We start from the raw sequence: 19,563 nt of genomic DNA on the forward strand, positions 1-19,563 counted from the left end.
AATGGGGGTGGGATAGGTGGAATTTAGAGATATTTTAGGTCCATTTAGACTGTTATTTTTTAAGGTTTTGCAGAAAAATATATATTTTCGTGATCTATCTAATGCATATGAAGTAATGATGATTGAAAAATATATTTATAAAAAATTTTTCAAAAAAATTTTTCAAAAAATCGCAATGTAAACAACTCCTAAACAAAATGTTAACTAATAAGAGAGTTAAATTCACACTTCAACCAAAAAATTTTCTAGATGAGTAGAAAAATAAATTCATTTGCCCATCACTTGTACTAGCAAAGGGCCTCTTAGAAAAAAAATTTTAAAAAAATGCTCTTGTAAATCTTCTACGAATTTGTAGAAAACTTTTTTTTTTTCAACTGCAATCCATGACGTGAGGAAGGAAAGGAAAATTTGAATCCAAAATCTCTAATTTTTAGGATTCAAGTTTATCCACTAGATTAAGATCTTTTTTTTTATAGAGAGGCAAATTTTATTAATAGCATACTAAATCTGGTTCAAGAGTAGAAATAACAAAACAAAGTGGAGATTCATTCCACATATAAGGGTCTAGGGTATATGTATTTAGCCTCATTTTAAATACAACATAAAAGTGAGCTATAAATTATGTTTTACAAGTTTGGTATTCAAGGTTAATTATGAGATACATGTACACAGAGTGGCAATAACATTGGTTATAAATATCTTAAAGCCATATAGATTACCTTGTAAAATAGTAGATATTACATAAAACTTTGGAAAAGAGACTTTATTTGGATTGATTTTTTTGGAAAAGTATTATCATAATTTTTAACTGAGAATGTGTACCCATGATAAAAGAGTGATTGACTTGAATCTTTAAAAAAAAAAATTCTTTTCCAAAAAGGTTAACCATGTGAATACCCCAAAAAACCACATATTTCTCCACTTGCCCTTTATTGTCCAATTAGATCAATTTACTCCACAAACATTTTTCAAAATGTTTCCCAATTTAATAAAATCATCGTAGAATTGTACAATTGGATTAGTCAACTCCCTAACATTATAAAACTTTTCCAATATGGTATAATATTGATCCTACTAAAGCCAAAATGAATCCAACTTAGTCATTTTAGGTGTGCATATTGCATGCAAATGACAATACAAAGGCTCCACTATTAACCTCTTTTCACAATTGCAAACCAAATAATTATTGAATCCGTTTGGTCACCATAATTTAAAAAATTAAATATTATTTTACTTGCATCATACTTATATTTTTTAAATATATATCAAATTATAAAAAATATTACAGTATTATTTTAAATAATCTCCTATCGAAACATACTAGTGAGTTTGTTCAGATAGTGCATTATTTAGCAAAATTTATTTATTTATATTATCAAATTATTCTCTTACTATTTTTCATCATTTCATGTAAATCACATCAAAAATCGCTATTGTATTATTTTTAAAATAAAAAAAAATTATCCTAAATAATCTATCTCTTCAAACACACTACTCATATCTAAAGTTAATAGTGACAGTAGTGATTCAATTTGACAGGACAGGTAGTTTTCGTTCTACAGAGCCACTGGACCTACTTTTCCACAAATTGGGCTAGACAAGACAAGGGTGGCTTAGAATGTTAACCAAAAGGAAAATAAAATAAAATCAGAAAATCACAGTAAAGTCCCGTATAATAAATGTTAGCACCAGGCTTACGTCAACTACTTGACAGGAAAGTATTAAAATCCTGTTAAGATCTGCTGAGAGCTTTTATTAATCTGCAAAAACCCTGTCATGAATCTGTCAATCCTGTTTACCCAGGAGAAACCAGAAGCACTAAATTTATTAACGAAAAAAGTAACCGTTGCCTCCTGTAAATGAAAAAAAAAAAAAACTATAAAACTTCCCTTCAAAAGGCTATTGAAAAAATTTATTTGGAAAACTACTGTATTACTTCTGAAAATGTGATACATGTGAGATAAAAAATAATTAAATATTATTTAAATTTTTTTTTGTGAATCAAGCTAACCAAATGGAAAAATAGTCTGAATTGTGAAAAATAAAATTATATATGTGTGCGTTGTTTTGTCTTTTGAATCGAGACGAGTAAATGTAGGCATTTTTACGAGTAAATCAAATTAATAGAATTAGTAAAAGATGAGATTTGAGCTTCTATTACTCCACTAGAAGGGTAAATATTTGCACCGTGAACACTGGCCTTTTTGGATTTTAAGCTTTTGTTAAAATAAATTTAGAGTGTTCTCTTAGCACATTCTTAACTATCTTTTTATTTAAGATCATTGTAATTTTAAGAAAAATGCTATAATAGTTTTTTTTTAAAAAAAAAGAACTCCAACAACCCAAAATTAGATATGGAGTATTGAATGAGAAAACTTGGCAATGCTTTTGGCTTGACCTATAAGTCCTCAATAGGTATTAATTGACCATTAATTTGGGGCCCCAGGTTGGTTTCCAGCATCATCCCTCCCTCCTCCGGTTGAGGCAAATCATTAGAGTATGAAACCATACAAACATTCCTTTTTTTCGGATTGTGATTTTTCGCAAATTTTTTTTAAACATTTTTTTAAACATATTTTCCGATCACTTTTGTATCTCAGATACGTTAAATTTTTACAATACATATTTCTACAAAAATTCTTAAAAATAGTAATCCAGACAGGTTTTCAACATTAAATGGACAAGCTGCCTCCTAACTTCAGAAATGTTGTTAATTGTTGATCAAATGACAGGTAAAACTAAAAAAGTATGAAGCAATCATTTAAACTAGATGCGTGCAAGCGGTTGGGCACTATAACTTTATTGCTTCTTTTACTTTTTTTAGTAGTAAAAAAAAAAAAAAAAGGAAGAGAGACTATGATAACAATAAAACAACACCAAACCAAACCAACACAAGAACAATTTTGAGTTTTTTTTTTTCGGGGATAGAAACGAGAATTCATTGCCTAATAGTTAATTGTCATTTAGAAAACGAGGCAGTCAAAGGCCCTTACATAGTTGATAAAAGATTATTTGAAATTTTTTAAAAAAGAATATTATTATAACACTTATGGGATGAAGAGATTATTAGAAAATGTGTTCATGATATAATTAAAAATATTTTTTTAAAAAAAATTAATTACTAATCCAAACAAACCATGAATTGTATACCAAGACCTGTTAACAGATACATCAAAATGGCAAAACTACATCAATTACACCTCTACTGTGTTCCATCCCCAGATTCCTTTTTAAAATACTTAAAATATATAAACAATAAAGAAAACTGCCAAAGCAAAGGATAATACTGACAAAATCAAAAAGACTACAAAACTTCAAAAAGCAGCCACAAAGCACAGCACCCCACAGACAAGACACATTGAGAGACATGAACGCAGTACTCATATCAAGGCTATCCCAGTAAACTACCAACCAACACCACCTACAACAACAAAATAATCAAATCCCCTCAAAAAGGCCTCTACAAAAAGGACTCCAAAACCCACAACTCACAGAAAAGAACACAAGTTCCAAACACAGACAACAAGAAGTCCCAGTAATGGCAGCAGCACAAGAACAGGAACAAGAAAATGCCCACCAAAAACAAGAACAAGAGAGTTTTGAGAACCTGCTATCCTCATATTTAGGCCTCAGTTTCATAACTTTTCTTGGGTTTTTACCAAAAAATTCAGTATCACTAGTCTCAACTCTAAAATCCCACAATAAAGATCTCAGCTTTAAACTAAGGAAAGCAGAGGAACAGCTAAGACAGCTTCATTCACGTAGAAAGGAAGATTCCAAGGCCAATGCAAGAGTTGTGGAGATCTTCGCGAGCCACAGACACGCTTGGCAGCAAGAAGAGAAGAGGCTTTTGCAGCAGATCGATGAGAGTGCTGAGGAGACAGCCCATTTGAGAGGTAAAGTTGAAGACTTTGAGAAATTAGAGGCTGAGATGAGGGCTAATATTGAGGAGCTGAAAAGGGATGTTAGTGAAAGAGATGAAATGTTGAATTTTATGAATATGAATAGTTATAGTGGTGGTGGAGGTGATGGTGGTGGTCGGGAGTTTTATGCTGAGATGGGATTGAGGTATGGTGGTGCGAAAGGCGGGGGGCTGTCAGAAGGGGTGGATTTGGGGGTGGAGGAGTGTTATTTGGCTAGTGGGATTCATGGTATGGAGGAGATGGAAAGTCTTTATGGACAGAATAATGGGATCAATGCAGAGGTCTTGAGTTCTGCTTCTAAATTCTGGGCTGAAAGAGGAAGACTTTGGCAGCAGGTAGGGTCATCAATGGACTTTTTGCCTCCTTGTTTGTATTGCCTTTTCTTTTTGGTTTGTGATTTCGAAATATATTTATTTTTTGCTTCTTGGTTTGGAAAATTTCCGTAATTATTTGATAATAGTAATATTAAAAGGTTAAAGAAAAGTATCATAAATTTTTAAAGATATTCATATGTTTGGTTAAAGATGATGCAAGAAACCTTTGAGAAAGATTTATGTTGTTTGTTAGGGATTGTCTTTTGATTGCTTTTTGGTTAGGTTCTTGTATTGGGCAAAGTTGTTTACCTTTACCCTTTTGTGGTTTAACTAGAGCTTTTAATTCAATAAGAATAGGTGGAAATGAAATTAGGCTGAAGATAAGTATATACTTTATACTAATTCTGCTTCAGGCAAGTCTAAGTGTCAGCGTTTTGAAGCAGACTAGAGCATATGATAGTTGAATCTCCACTTCTCCAAGCATTTTGCTAGCCAACATACTTGGGAAATTATTTCTGAAGACTATATTACACTTCATTCTAGGGGTGTCGAGGTCAAGTCATGAAGAGTAGTTCGCGGGGAAATTCATTTTGAATTTGCATATTGATTAATGGTCTGAGTGCAGTTAAGAGATTTGTTTTGTAGTGCTCAGTTTAAGTTACCCCTGTTTGTCTTCTACTTTGTCTTGCATCTTTGGATCTTGTCTTTATTTACTCATTTCAAGGTAAATACTACTTTGGTATTCTTGGTGGCTGTACAAGAGATGGTTCTGTCCTTTTGCATAATTACCTGTTCAGTGTTTTGTTGCTTTTCCGGCAGACCACTAAGTTTTAGAAGTTCAAAAGCTTCGGCATTATCCTTGTTGCTTATCTTTCATCCAACTAAAATTCTGCGCTTAGCAGCCTAAACTATTATGGTGATGGGATTGAGAGTCTCAAGAAGATGTTTAAATAGGAAGTAAGAAAAAATGGAAGATAAGTTTCATCTTCGCCTTGCTACTGAAATCTGAATTTCCTGCAAGCTAGGGCATTAATGAAGTGATGGATTTGTCTGATACTTTGGAACCAAATGTTGCCTGGTTACTTGATAGGTACTTGTATGCAATGGTGATCTGCAGTCATTTGTCAGCTTCTAGCTGATTGGTGATGTCAACTGATATTACGGGTTTCCTTTTAGTTGGATAAATGATATTTCCTTTCCTTTTTTGTCTATTCTGTTGGCGGAATGGCGTGTTTTGAATTTATACTGATTTCTGAGATTTATGATGTAGGATGTGCAATACGAGTCCATTGAACCAGTATACAATTTGAAGCACTTTGTGGCTAGGTAAGCTTTCACTATTTGGGTAGAGATTGCTAGTTGGAAGTATGCACACTGAATATGCTGTGGCTCATGCAAATGAAAAAAAAAACTGTTTTCTTCAGAAGGGAGTCCCCTTGGAAAGTAGATGGTGAATCAACAGGAGTTTCCTCCAAACTAAAGTTTCTTGAGCAAGAGCTACTTAATCTGGAAAAAATTGGCAAGACAGATCTATCAAAGATGCCATCACTACTGAGAAAGCAGGCAAAGAGATACCAGACCCTTGCTGGGAAGATTGATGATCTGTGCAGGAGAATGGTGAGGCAAGATTACTGTTTCAGTAAACTTGCATTCGTTAGATCATTAGTTGGAAATCTGATAAACCTACTTTACGAATTCCACAGCACTTCAAATTTACGCAGATCAATCAATTATTACACAATAAACAAATTTACTGGTTGATGTCAAAGCTGTCAAATGTTTGGCTCCATTTGCAACTTGTCATTGTGTACGAACCTAACTATCAGTTTGATTCCTTCGTTCACCAACAAAATTCAAGAAAGCTTAACACTTGGTTTATGCTGTAATACACTTTGATCAATAATTTGTTTACCTACCCATCATAAAAATGCATAGAAAATTTACAGCTATTATAATGATGCCTAATTAGTAGTGGTTACTAGCTCTCTCTCTCTCTCTCTCTCTCAAATGTAGTGTTGGATACATAGTTATGTCTCTGCTGTTTGTTTGAGGTGTGCCAGTTCATTGTATACTTTTCTACGATAGTTCAATAGGTATGTTGGGTTGATAAGAAAATGAATTTTGTTGCAGCAAGCTAGTGATCCATCTGAACCCACCCCCAGTTCAGAGTTTCGTACACAGAGGCAAACAGAGTTTCTGCTTGAAGCATTTCGACTCCAGCAGCGTGCATCCGAAACTTCTCAGAAGCTGATTGCACTGCAAACAGAGGCGGGAAAGACTTACCAAGGGAATGAACTTGAAGGTCAAGCCAAATTAGGAACAAAACGGTCACTTGACTCCATAAAAAACAACTTCAAAGAAATTCAGAGAAATTTAGAGATATGGCTGGCCAGAATTATTGGGGATCTTGAAGGAATTCTGGCAAGAGATGGTGCATCTCGTGTAAGGGAATATTATATCTCTAGATACCCTTTTGTTCAATAGCTATCTGCTGTACCTGGATTTGGTACTGTTGATTGATAACCATGCAAATATATAGTTTCTCTTAGCAATTCCTGCTTCATTCCTTTGAGGTGGTGTGAGCTTTCTTTTCTGGGCAGAGTTAACCAAAACTCAAAATGTCAGCATGAGAAAGTAACCTTGATTGTCAAGGGGAAAGTCAAGGCAGCTGATCGCCACTACAACCATGCTGAATTTAACATCTGTATGCGTACAGGAGAAATTCTGGGATGCTTCCTTTTTCTCTGCTCCAGTTTTTTCATCTCAAAAAATTATGGGTCAATTACAAAAACTCTCCCTAAGGTTTACTAGTTTTGTACTTCGTTCTTTAAGGTTTTTTTTCTTAGTTTACCCCTTTAAACCCCTTTTTTTTTAACCCTTAACGTTGTGCAATGTTAATGTCAAAAAGACATTGATACTCCTAAGGGTAAGTTATAGTAAATCCCCTCAAGGTATATTGCATTTTGAATTTTATCCGCTAGTATAATTTTTCTCTTAATTTGATTGGCTGTCACATCATCACTAATTTCTTTAACTCTTTTTTTTTGTGTTTTGTGGACTTGGGTGTAGCAATTTCTTTAAAGATTATTCTAATACAAATTGACTAGATAAAAAGAATATGTTGAGCTCAAAAGAATATGGCTATGTTGGCTGTGAGGCTGTCACATAATCAATAATTTCTTTAACTTTTTTTTTTGGTGTTTTGTGAACTTGGGTGTAGCAATTTCTTTAAAGATTGTTTTGATACAAATTTTATCCTTGTCTGCGTCGCATTGAAGAACATGCTAGCGAATATGTTGAGCTCAAAAGAATGATGTTAATGGATAAAGCGCAAAACAAGTTACACTTTAAGAGGATTTATCGTAGTTAACTCTCAGACATATAAATATTTTTTTTTTTGATATTTCCATTACACAATGTTAGAATCGACTAACGGTTTAAAAGATAAAGCGAGGAAACAATAAAGTCAGGGTATAATGTACAAAAAAAGGGCTATACCTTAGGGGCTTTTTTTGTGATTAACCCTCAAATTATTGCCAATAAGGCTTTGGGGGCGTCAATATGTTTGACGTTTCAGGACTTCCAAATTGTCTATAGATCTTTAAGGCCATACCACCAAGTTTGGTGGTCCTAAATTTTCAGTGCTTTCCTCTAACAAGAAATCAAAAGATGATGGTCCAGCCTTGGCCTGGGGATAAATGTTTTGTGGTATCTATCACTTGTACTATTAAATGCTCAGGGACCAGAAGAGAGCAGCTCTGTGAACAGAGCATTGCTTCATTAGTCCTATGCAGATATCAAGTTAACAGATTGGTAGCCTTCATTTCAGTGTACAGTAGTACCATATCTTGAAGACTAGACGAAGTGCTGAAACCCAACCTGTCATTAGTTTCATCACATGGATGTACTGCATAAACATGGCAGCACATGCAGTTGTCTAGCCTGGAAATACACCCATATTGACTTGGAACTTGATTCCATGTTACCCCAAAACCTGAGGATTGGCACTATCCTACACTTGAAAGTACAAGAATTCTGTTTGTTTTGTTAGACAAAAAAAAAAAAAAAAGCACAGAGATAATGCACTTTTTGTTTCTCTCCAAGGCCTAAAGATTGCTACATGTACAAAAAAAAAATCTAGTTAATTACCAAAAAAATGCGAATTATGTGGTTTACAAATCATTTTTTTTTAATTAAAAATAAAGAAAAACCCATAACGTTGAGACGTGCATGGAAATGAAGATGATGAGGCAGTGACAATGATAATCAAGCTTTACATCATGAGCTAAAAAACAAGATCGTTTGAGCAAAATTTGACAGAGAACATGAAAAAAGGGGTAATGGAAATGGCGCTTCCATTTGAAGCCAAGAAACAAGATTCTTTAAGCAAAATTGGTCATCCAGTTCAGCAACAAAGGATGAAGTAAGATTCAAGCATTATGAAGCTTAGGTATAGAATGTTCACCTGTAATTAGCTAGAGAAAAAAGTAGTCTTCATTTGGTCAAAGGCGAGAGCAGTTAACAAGCTACCCATTGCCTTCTACTAGTACAAGAAGCTGGGAATTGGGTCATCAGACATCAGTAGCTTCAGACTTTACTCCACTTAAAGTGTCATCATTATAATTAGGGCAAAAAAACTGAACGACCACAAAATTATCGGTCTGGATCAAGTTTTGATTATCAAATAATTTTTTATCACAAATTAACCACTAAACTAACTAATCAGTACACCCATCACCATTGCATCGATTAACGCGCTCAATCTATGGAGAGGAGTAGAACACATGGCAAAGTGCAAGAACAATTTTGTCCACCACTTAACAACAAAACTATGCCACGTATTCTGCTTAGTTCATAAATTAATAGCACTGATTGACACAATGGTCTTGAGCGCATTGATTAGTTAGTTTAGTAGCGAACTTGTGACGAAAAATTATTTGATAGCTAATACTTGACTCAATCAATGTTTTAGTGACCACCGAGATTTTTTGCCCTTATAATTATATAGATTTACAAAAGGTAAACATTCTTCTTCATTTTTCCCCTCATAGCATCTCTTTTTGGTTCTTTAGTAAATTCATCATTTTCATAGATTTCCTTCATTTCAAGGATAACGCAGCAGACAGCTAAGAAGTTACATGAAGTGGGCAGTCCATAGTCAAGAACTCCTACATGGAGTGGTTTAAAACTACAGTACCAGATAAACGTCACATTATTTACTTCGTAGTGATTCCAAGTAACAGAATCACTACAAGAAGTTTATGTTCGGACAATAAGTAATAATGAAAGCACGAAATCAGAAAGCTACTGGACCATATAGCTTTCTGCAGCAGCATCTAGAAGCTTGAAATTTTCAGGATCAAGCAGCTTCTTCCTGCAACTGCTTCACCTTGGTGATGTAATCATTCATTGCTTCCTCCTTCGACTTTCCTGGAATGGCAAGATTAAAGTAAGTAGCAAGATATACCTGTGAATAAGAGCTGACTACTGCCAACAACAGATTCGTTAACTGCCCAACAATAGAAATGTAAACTTATTTTAGTACCTCCAACTGCCTTCCATGCATCCCACTTTGCCCTGTCCCTCTGGTAGAACACGCCAGGGCGAGCTGCCATCAGAATCACAAAGGAAACGAAACACAATCAGAATTAGGCCGAAGCCATATATGCAGAACGAAAATGATATCACTATTGACCAAAGGGCTTCGAGGAAGAAGAGTACTAACGTGTGTTCACAGGCCCAACTATGGCCTGTTTGTAGAGTCCATATAAAATAAGCTTGCTTGCATTGGTAGTATTCTCAGGAAGGGTCTTAGCTTTCTCAGCGTGTGCCTCAAAGTCCTCCTGACACAACAGAATACTGAGTTTAGCATTTGAGCAACAAATTTGATTTTACTTGATTAGATAATGGAACATTTGATCAGAACATGATCCTAGAATGCAATCATTACGAACAAAAGAAATAGGTAAGGCTACAAAACAATGCTTGTCAACCAAAGGAAACTCAGCAACTAACTACTTTGCTCTTCAGTAAAACCAGATGGTTAAAATATCAGAGTACCTTTGCTAGAGAAATACAAGCCAGAAGCAACTTCACCTATCACAATTAACCTATACAGCTTCTTTCCCGTAAAAAAAAATGTGGTTCACCAAATGTATATCCTGTCTATGAGAATAAACATTCAAATACAGTATCTCACAAAGAAAGCGGCTAAAGTATCATCAAACTAGTGATCACAATCAAGATAGACCAAAAGCACATTGCAGCTCATTCATTTCCTTTTTTCAAACAAAGTGAGCTAACTGTCATGCAATGTACCTACTGGAAAATATCTGCTAAATGAAAGACGATAATTGGACAAAACTTGGACACAGCACAGCTGTGGACATTCAAATAACAAACAGAAAACAAGCAGTAGTAAATGAACAGAGTAACAGAGACAGCAACAAGGATATTGTGTCCCAGTTGGTCAACTACAAGAGCTAAGGCTGTCTTATATGCAAACTATGTACCTTTTGAGGAATAGATGTAACGAATTTTGATGAACAAAAATAGGCGTCATACCATAACTTTGAAAAACCCCTCTGAATAGTAACGTAATTAATGTGGCACACACAGGTCTATCGCAACAAGATCTATTCAAATCCATTGTTTACTAGCGGAAGGTTGACATTCAAAAGAAGAGACAAAAATGCAGATGTAGCCAAAGATAGCATGTAGATTCTAAAAAGGCAGTTGATTAGAAAAGAACTAATATTGGGATAAGTTGATCAGCATCAAGGAAGTCTTTACTTTACACTGTCTTTATATTGTTAAACGCAAGGTTTCTTCCTCATTTAAACGGCTCTGTCAGAGGTGTCGAAGATGCTTAATAAAGCAAATGGCAAAATACACCATTAATTTGGCTTTACTAGCTAATCAAAAGCTTATAGTTCGATCAAAAACCTCACGAACCCAAGAGTCACTATTCATCGATCACACTAGCAAGTCAATGGTGATTTCTTCTTCAGCACTCCAGTAAGATATTCATAATATGTATTAGCTACATGGCCACAAAGGCCTCTGATCAATTAACTCCAGCATAATCAATTAATCAACGAGTTACATGATCATGCCTGAACAATCCCAACATATTACATAAAAAATTTGCTCGAGTCATTTTTAACTAATTTAAGTAACAATAAAGCAAAATTAAGAGACCAAGCTCATCATATTTACAAGATTCCCAAGATTTTTTCTCATTCTTTTTTAGCGAACAATGTCATACTCATCAGTTTAACTCTCAAGCCCTTCCTTCCCTTCCCCTGTTTAGACTTCGAAGTCTCTCTTATGCCAAACTAAAATAAATTGATGCAAAATATCATCAAGAATGGATGAGATCCACCCAAATCTTAAAATTACCATATAGATTTTCTCCTTCAACAAACAAAACCAACCATTCAAAAAACATAATAACAGATCAGACACCAAAACCCCCCCTTACAGTTCACCTAGATCTCACCCCACCAAAACTGAAACCCAAAAAAAAAAAAAAAAAAAAATCAGCGGAGCTAAAAGCAAATGAAAAGCCACAAATATGGCACTTCAAACATTAAAACACAAATATATATACAGAGAAATTACAGAAATTAAAAAGAACCCATAATTCAAATAATAAAATCATACCTGCAAACCCATTTTTCTTGAAGGAAAAAAGAGGATTAATCCGGCTTGGTTTTGCTTGAAAGGAACCACAGGAGCTGCCCCAGTGGAGTAGAAAGAGTATATGAATAAATGCGTGAAGAGGTGGGAATGTGGGATTGTCATTATATAATTTATATCGGTGGCGTGGAAGGCATTTTTGGCGTAGTTGGATAAGCATATTCGTCATGCAAAATTACACGTGGCTAGTTGTTAATGGGTTGTACATTTTAAGCATATATTCGTCATGGTATTTGCAAGCCAAAAAAAAAAAGAAAATCTAAATTCTAGGAAATTATTATTTGAGTTAATCTTATATACATTAATAGTATATATATTATCACGATTAATTTCACGAGACATATGCGAATTTAGATTTCAAATTCAAATTCAGATTCTATATCATGCAAAGTATATACACTATCAATATATACAAGATTAATCCAAATTATTCTTGGAAAAGGATAAATTTTATGCAATTTGTAGATAAATTTATTCTTGAATAATTTATTAGATTATACAATTGTTTTGGGCATTAAAAATTTGGAAACCTATTTTGTTAACAAGATACCAAGTGCAATTATTAACTTTGAATCATTTATAAGACTATACGATCGTTTTGGCTTTTTTGGTTTTTTTTTTTTTGGTTATGGGGAATGTTAGTATTTTTATTTTTATTTTTATTAATCACATTCTCACTATCATTCTAATTATATCATTTTTATTTATTAGATTATATGATAAAACAAATTATGGAAATATAAATAATAAAAAATTGAGTGCAAATAACATTTTATGTTGTTATTAATACGATTTTGGTTATTAAATTAAGATTAACCTGATGAACTAAAATAAAATAATTTTTTTTCCATTCTCCCAAAACTAAAGAAAAAAAATGAAGAAGATGGAAAGCAAAAACCGTGGGGACCATTTCCATGCCCTGGACTTTCCTCGGTTGTATCGACTTCACCCGTGGAGGTATATTACAATAAGAAAAACAATGAATAATGGCCTTAATAAATTCTTTTTTTTTTAATTTCCTTAATTATCTTTCTATGTGCACTAGTAGATTCTTTTATCAAAATTTGTTTGAAGTGTGAGTATAAGAACTCGAATTTAAGATTTCTTAGTTACGCTCTCTATCCCAAATCATCCAACCGACGCCCTCCCAATTCTTTTATCAATTTATCTTCTTTTTCTGCAATATTTCTTTTTATCTGTTCAATTTGTATTAGAACAATCTTTAAGAAAATTGCTACACTCAAGTCCACAAAACACAAAAAAAAAAGAGTTAAAGAAATTTTAGTCATATTCTTTTGAGTTCAACATATTCTTTTGAGCTCAACATGTTCTTTTTGTCTGATCAATTTGTATTAGAATAATCTTTAAAGAAATTGCGACTCCCAAGTTCACAAAACACAAAAAATAAAAGAGTTAAAAAATTATTGATTATGTGACATCCAACAAAGCCATATTCTTTTGAGCTCAACATATTCTTTTTATCTGATTAATTTGTATTAGAATAATCTTTAAAGAAATTGCTACACCCAAGTCCACAAAACACAAAAAAAAAAAAAGAGTTAAAGAAATTATTGATGATGTGACAGCCAACATAGCCATATTCTTTCGAGTCAATTTGTATCAAAACAATTTTTAAATAAATTGCTACACCCAAGTCCACAAAATACAAAAAAAAAAAAAGAGTTAAAGAAATTATTGATGATATGACAACCAATATAGCCATATTCTTTCGAGTCAATTTGTATCAAAACAATCTTTAAAGAAATTGCTACACCCAAGTCCATAAAATACAAAAAAAAAAAGAGTTAAAGAAATTATTGATGATGTGACAACCAACATAGCCATATTCTTTTGAGCTCAACACATTCGCTAGCATGTTCTTCAATGCGACGCAGACAAGGATAAAATTTGTATCAGAACAATTTATGTGATCAATTTGTATCAGAACAATCTTTAAAGAAATTGCTACACCCAAGTTCACAAAACACAAAAAAAAAAAGAAAAAAAGTTAAAGAAATTATTGATTATGTGACAGCCAACATAGCCATATTCTTTTGAGCTCAACATATTCTTTTTATCTGGTCAATTTGTATTAGAATAATCTTTAAAGAAATTGCTACACCCAAGTCCACAAAACACAAAAAAAAAAGAGTTAAAGAAATTAGTGATGATGTGACAGCCAATATAGCCATATTCTTTCGAGTCAATTTATATCAAAGCAATCTTAAAGAAATTGCTACACCCAAGTCCACAAAATACAAAAAAAAAAAAAAAATAAGAGTTAAAGAAATTATTGATGATGTGACAGCCAATATAGCTATATTCTTTCGAGTCAATTTGTATCAAAACAATCTTTAAAGAAATTGCTACACCCAAGTCCACAAAATACCAAAAAAAAAAAGAGTTAAAGAAATTATTGATGATGTGACAACCAACATAGCCATATTCTGTTGAGCTCAACACATTCGCTAGCATGTTCTTCAATGCGACGCAGACAAGGATAAAATTTGTATCAGAACAATTTATGTGATCAATTTGTATCAGAACAATCTTCAAAGAAATTGCTACACCCAAGTTCACAAAACACAAAAAAAAAAAAAAAGCGTAAAAGAAATTATTGATTATGTGACAGCCAACATAGCCATATTCTTTTAAGCTCAACATATTCTTTTTAGGGATAATTTCATAAACCTCCCCTTGAGGTTTTATGAAATATCACCTAATTTCCTTGAGGTTTTCAAAATCTGACTTAGCACCCATTGAATTGACATTTTGGTAACATTGGAAGCCCTTCTAACCAAAAGTAATATTAAAAAATTCATGTTTGAGGAGAGAGATTATTTTAGTGCCTTTAATACCTTTAGACTATAAAAAATGAACATTTTACAAACCAAGGAAAAAAGGTACTAAATTGGAACCATCTTAAAAGTGAGGAGATATAAATTGGTAAGATTTTATGTTACAACCAATAGTCACTTCTACAGTAGGAAGAGACAGTAAAAGCAAATAATATTTTTTAAACCATTTCTACAAACCAAGGAAAAAAAGTACTAAATTGGAACTATCTTAAAAGTGAGGAGATATAAATTGGTAAGATTTTATGTTACAGCCAATAGTCACTTCTATAGTAGGAAGAGACAGTAAAAGCAAATAATATTTTTAAACCATTTCTACAAATAGAACCCTTCATAGCGTTGAAAGTAATTAGCATGTAAAATCATACATTTGAGCAAAAAAAACTTAGTAATAGATGAAATTCAACTTCAATATCATATAAAAAATTTACTCAAAATAGACAGACGTTTTTTATGGGGGTGTGAAATATGAAAATTTTATTATAGAAAAAGTCAGAATTTGAAAAACTGTCGAAGTTTCAATTATTTATTTCTCTTGCGCTCTACATGAATAGGAATAAATAAATAAATAAAGTTGTGAAACACCAAAAAAGGGAAAAAATAATAAGAACCGGCAACTATTCTTCTCCAAATGTATTGAATATTTCATTGATTAAATCTTGTATTTCATTGACATTTGCAATTCAATTACACACACACACACACACACATACACACACACACATATATATGTATGTATGTATGTTTGTATAGACATTGTTAAAGAAAAGTAGGAAATTTAGAGAAAGAAAAACAAGTTTAGAAAATTTAAATATGAGGGTATTATTGACAATTCATCGCCTTTGATATTAGTATATGGCCCTTCTATCACTTCAAGGGTGCTAAGTGAGATTTTGAAAAGTTTAGGGGAGCTAGGTGATATTTCATGAAACCTCCCTTCATGAAACCTCAAGGAGGTTTCTGAAAGTATCCCTTCTTGTTATCTGATCAATTTGTATTAGAATAATCTTTAAAGAAATTGCTACACCCAAGTCCACAAAACACAAAAAAAAAAGAGTTAAAGAAATTATTGATAATGTGACAGCCAACAGTCATACTCTTTCGAGCTCAACATATTCTTTTTATCTAATCAATTGTATCAAAACAATCTTTAAAGGAATTGCTACACCCAAGTCCACAAACTACCAAAAAAACATGTTCGCTAGCATGTTCTTCAATGCGACGCAGACAAGGATAAAATTATTGCAAGAAAATGTTTATCAACATGATTAACATTCAACTCAACATGAGGCAGACAAGAAATAACATTTTTGGCAAGATAAAATAAAATCAACGTGATTAATATCTTATTATTTTTTTTTTGAAAAGAACGTGATTAACATTTAAAACCCAACTTGATGCATAGAAGTGATTTTTGGCAAGGACTATAGGGTACTTAAGACATGATTTTTATCTACATGATCTTACTCAACATTATCTTGCATTTAGCTCATTGATGCAGACATGCGTTTTTTGGCAACTCTATCAGGTACTTAAAAACTATTTGGTGGAAAGAAAAGTATTATACCCCTTATGTCAAGACAACAACCGGGCATCATTTCACTTTTTGGTAACTGAACTTAGAAAGAAATCCCACTATATTCTAGAGATCGATGATAAACTTGGGGCAAAAAATGTTTGTTTGCACTCAATTTTTTTGTTATTTGCACTCCCGCAATTTATTTTATCATATAGTCTAATAAATAAAAACTATATGATTAAGATGATGGTAGGAGTGTTATTAACAAAAATAGAAGTGTAAATAACATTTCGCTAAATTTGCCTAGATGCACAAGTAAACCTTCAACAGCATTCATAAAAAGGCTCGAATCCAAGCAAAGCAGATAGTAACTTAAACTGGAAGAATTCAACCAAAACATAGGTGTCTAATCGCGATAAACATCCAAAATTGCACATCCTGATTAATCAAAAAGGGGAAGAGTATTGCTATCAGTAATCTGAACATCAGAACATTCGAACTGCTTATTTCTTTTCTTCCTTTTCTGCTTCAGCAGCCTTCTTCAACCGAGCGCCAACATGGCGCGCATTCGTGCGCTCAAGACGCAACTTGTCGTAGGCTTTAAATGACTTCATCTCTTGTGTGACCTTGACAAGCTCCACGGTTGGCTTCTCTCTGGTGATAGGCATGTATGAACCTTGGACTTGAGTGGCAGTGGCAAGTTCCTCAGGACTTGAATCACCAGACTGAACAAGAAGACAGAAGCCAGTGAAATTTCTAGAGTGGGGGGATTGGAAATAATGGAATCAGGGTCAACCATTATCATAACTATCAGAAACTAAACGACTGTTACAAGTGCAGGTGTACCTTGATTTTCTTGGCCCTCCTTGGGAAAATGACTAGCTTGGCTTTATAAGTCTTGAGCCTTTGGACATTGGCTTGCAAACCTTCCAAAGAACGGTTCTTGCGACGATGATCAACAGCAATACCAATTGTTGGAGCAAGTTTTGTGGGAATGCCTGCTGCCTGAAAAATGAGATATGACCATCCATGCCTTAAAACATCTCCACAGAGCACTTCAATCAGTTGGCAGAGAAAGCCAGTAGTCTCAATGGATCAGAGTCAAAATAATGTTCAAAAAACCTTTCTCTAGGTCATATGGTTTCACAATGCAATGAAGCTCCAGAAAGTAAATGACAGACAATCTTTAACTTAATGTAAACAAGGTAAAATAGGTTTTAACAAATTGACTCACCTTCAGCTCCTCAAGACTGAATCCCCTGCCAGCCCTGACTTTCATATTGTACTTCAAGGTTTGCCCATGAACAATAGGTCGAAGCGGTCCAGCTGTTGGCCTTGGAAAAATTGCCACAGCCTTCTTTTGTCTAGCTGCAGAAATGCAACATGGAGTAAGATCATTCTAGCATTGCATGGGCAAACCCATCAGTTTCTTGCCTATTCAAACTCCATGAAACTGGCAACTTACCATTGCGTCTCCTTGTCTTGCGGGCAGGTTGGTTAAACCAAGTTTTCACATAGTTCTGCCAGTGCTTCCTGAAGTGTGAACTGGGCACAACATTGTTATGCTTAACCATGTCTTACCTACAAATGAAAAAAACCGATTTAATTTGCAACAGTTGCCCAACGCCGAGCTTCAAGCCAAATCACTCAATAGCATCACAAGAAACAGGAGCATGAATGACTGTATATTCAACTATCAATGAGAAGAACATAACAGTAAGGCACATAATAGGACAAGGAGGAGGAGTAGTAGTTAAAATAAATGTTATTCTGAGAACTGAAGAACAAGTATAACAGCATCATTTTTCTGTTTCCAATTGATCATTGGTAAAGCCATCAAAAACACATAACCCAATAAAAAAAACTATAACTTGCATTCAACAAATGAGAGCTGAGCTATCCTCAAATTTTTGAGCAGCCAACAATAGCAAGTTTATTTCCAAGCAGAAAATCAAATTTCTCCTGAAGTACTTGCCAACAAACAATCAACAGAAGTTAATTTCGTTACCCAATAAACCCTGAAAAAAATTCGATCAACTCGTTTGCCATACCATTTTGATGTTGCTTTGCTATTATGCTCATAGAAAACAGCTAATTCAACAGCTCTTACATATTAACAAAACTTGGGACATAAATACCATCTCCACCAACTGAAAACGTTCGGTTCAACTAACACCAACGAAAAAAGGAAAAGAAAATCTCGATTTCCTTTGCAATTCAAGTCCTCCAGTGAAACCAAATTCGTACTGCCGAACCCACAAACTCCCCATTTCTACATCTTCCACCTTGACATACTCGAATTTATCCATAAACAGTGAAATATCAAGCATCTCATTTCCATCACCATTCAGCCAATCGAGTTCAAGAATCTCATTAACTCACAATTTTCTGTCTACCAGTTTAAATTTACTAGCCATAGTTCATAGCAGCTAAATTTTCAGCCACATCACCCTAAATTCACAGCTTCTTCCAAATATATAACAAGCCAAGAAATCAATGTTGCTCAACCAAATCAAATACAAAAAACCTTTAACACAGGAGAGTCTCTAAAGCCCAGATTACCTCTAAATCTTTATTTATCCAACTTCATTTTCTTAACATATTTATCCATGTTAATAACCAAAAACCCAGTATGATTTCAACTGATCTATATGCATAACTCAACGAATACACGCAGAAAAAGAATTAAAATTAAGTTGGAAAGGAAACAAAAAATGCATATTATCACTAAAATCGGAGCACAAATTAATCAAAAACAGTGAAACTTGATCAGAAAAAAAGGGCTTCTAGGGCCAAAAAGTGTAACAAACCTGCAAATTTTTGCTGAGCAAAGAGGAAGTGCTGGAGCAGAAGGATTTCTGAAGGAAGAAGAAAAATTGTAGAGGTCCTTCTTAAGAGGCGGGAGGTTTTCGGCGAGGGAAACCCTAATGTTTGATTGCGTCAATTTTTAATGGGAGGAAACGAGGCCAATTATGAATTTGGGCTTTGAGGTCCAGACACTTCTAATTGGGCTGTTATGGTAACTCTAAGAACGGATCCTTTTAGGCGGAGGGGAATTCATAAACAAAAAAAACCGGCCAATCCAATCTAGATTGGATCTCAGATTTCGGTAAAACAAAAATTTAAAAAAATTGAAATATAACATTTGGTAAAATGGTTCGGAAATAAATATTAAAAATATTATCAAATATTAAATATTAAAAATATTATCAAATTACCAATTACAGGAAGAATTATCAAAATTTTTTAAA

The 19,563-nt window shown here is 33.6% G+C and overlaps 3 protein-coding genes across 4 annotated transcripts; 1 reads left to right on the plus strand and 2 right to left on the minus strand.

The window, feature by feature from the left end:
- Positions 1–3,331: 3,331 nt before the first annotated feature.
- LOC113705581 (uncharacterized) lies at positions 3,332–6,789 on the plus strand. Of its 2 annotated transcripts, none has more exons than XM_027227486.2 (4): positions 3,332–4,258; positions 5,508–5,563; positions 5,662–5,854; positions 6,368–6,789. In XM_027227486.2, the coding sequence occupies exons 1-4, from the start codon at positions 3,539–3,541 to the stop codon at positions 6,719–6,721; spliced, it is 1,323 nt and encodes a 440-aa protein (XP_027083287.1). In that variant the 5' UTR covers positions 3,332–3,538; the 3' UTR covers positions 6,722–6,789. The 2 variants fall into 2 exon arrangements, with proteins under 2 accessions (XP_027083287.1, XP_027083288.1); XM_027227487.2 differs by having other exon boundaries at positions 5,662–5,859; positions 6,368–6,688.
- A 2,531-nt stretch (positions 6,790–9,320) lies between these two features.
- LOC113707359 (acyl-CoA-binding domain-containing protein 1) lies at positions 9,321–12,050 on the minus strand. The gene is made up of 4 exons (XM_027229647.2): positions 11,903–12,050; positions 9,963–10,080; positions 9,783–9,845; positions 9,321–9,667 (listed from the first exon to the last, which is right to left on the minus strand). Exons 1-4 carry the CDS (start codon positions 12,041–12,043, stop codon positions 9,597–9,599), a joined length of 393 nt encoding a protein of 130 aa, XP_027085448.1. The 5' UTR covers positions 12,044–12,050; the 3' UTR covers positions 9,321–9,596.
- A 4,612-nt stretch (positions 12,051–16,662) lies between these two features.
- Positions 16,663–19,260, minus strand: LOC113707192 (large ribosomal subunit protein eL13z). Its single transcript, XM_027229394.2, has 5 exons — positions 19,123–19,260; positions 17,778–17,893; positions 17,547–17,680; positions 17,159–17,317; positions 16,663–17,037 (listed from the first exon to the last, which is right to left on the minus strand). The coding sequence occupies exons 2-5, from the start codon at positions 17,884–17,886 to the stop codon at positions 16,816–16,818; spliced, it is 624 nt and encodes a 207-aa protein (XP_027085195.1). The 5' UTR covers positions 17,887–17,893; positions 19,123–19,260; the 3' UTR covers positions 16,663–16,815.
- Positions 19,261–19,563: the final 303 nt, after the last annotated feature.

This window comes from Coffea arabica, chromosome 8c (assembly GCF_036785885.1).
Source record: "Coffea arabica cultivar ET-39 chromosome 8c, Coffea Arabica ET-39 HiFi, whole genome shotgun sequence".
Taxonomy (NCBI): domain Eukaryota; kingdom Viridiplantae; phylum Streptophyta; class Magnoliopsida; order Gentianales; family Rubiaceae; genus Coffea; species Coffea arabica.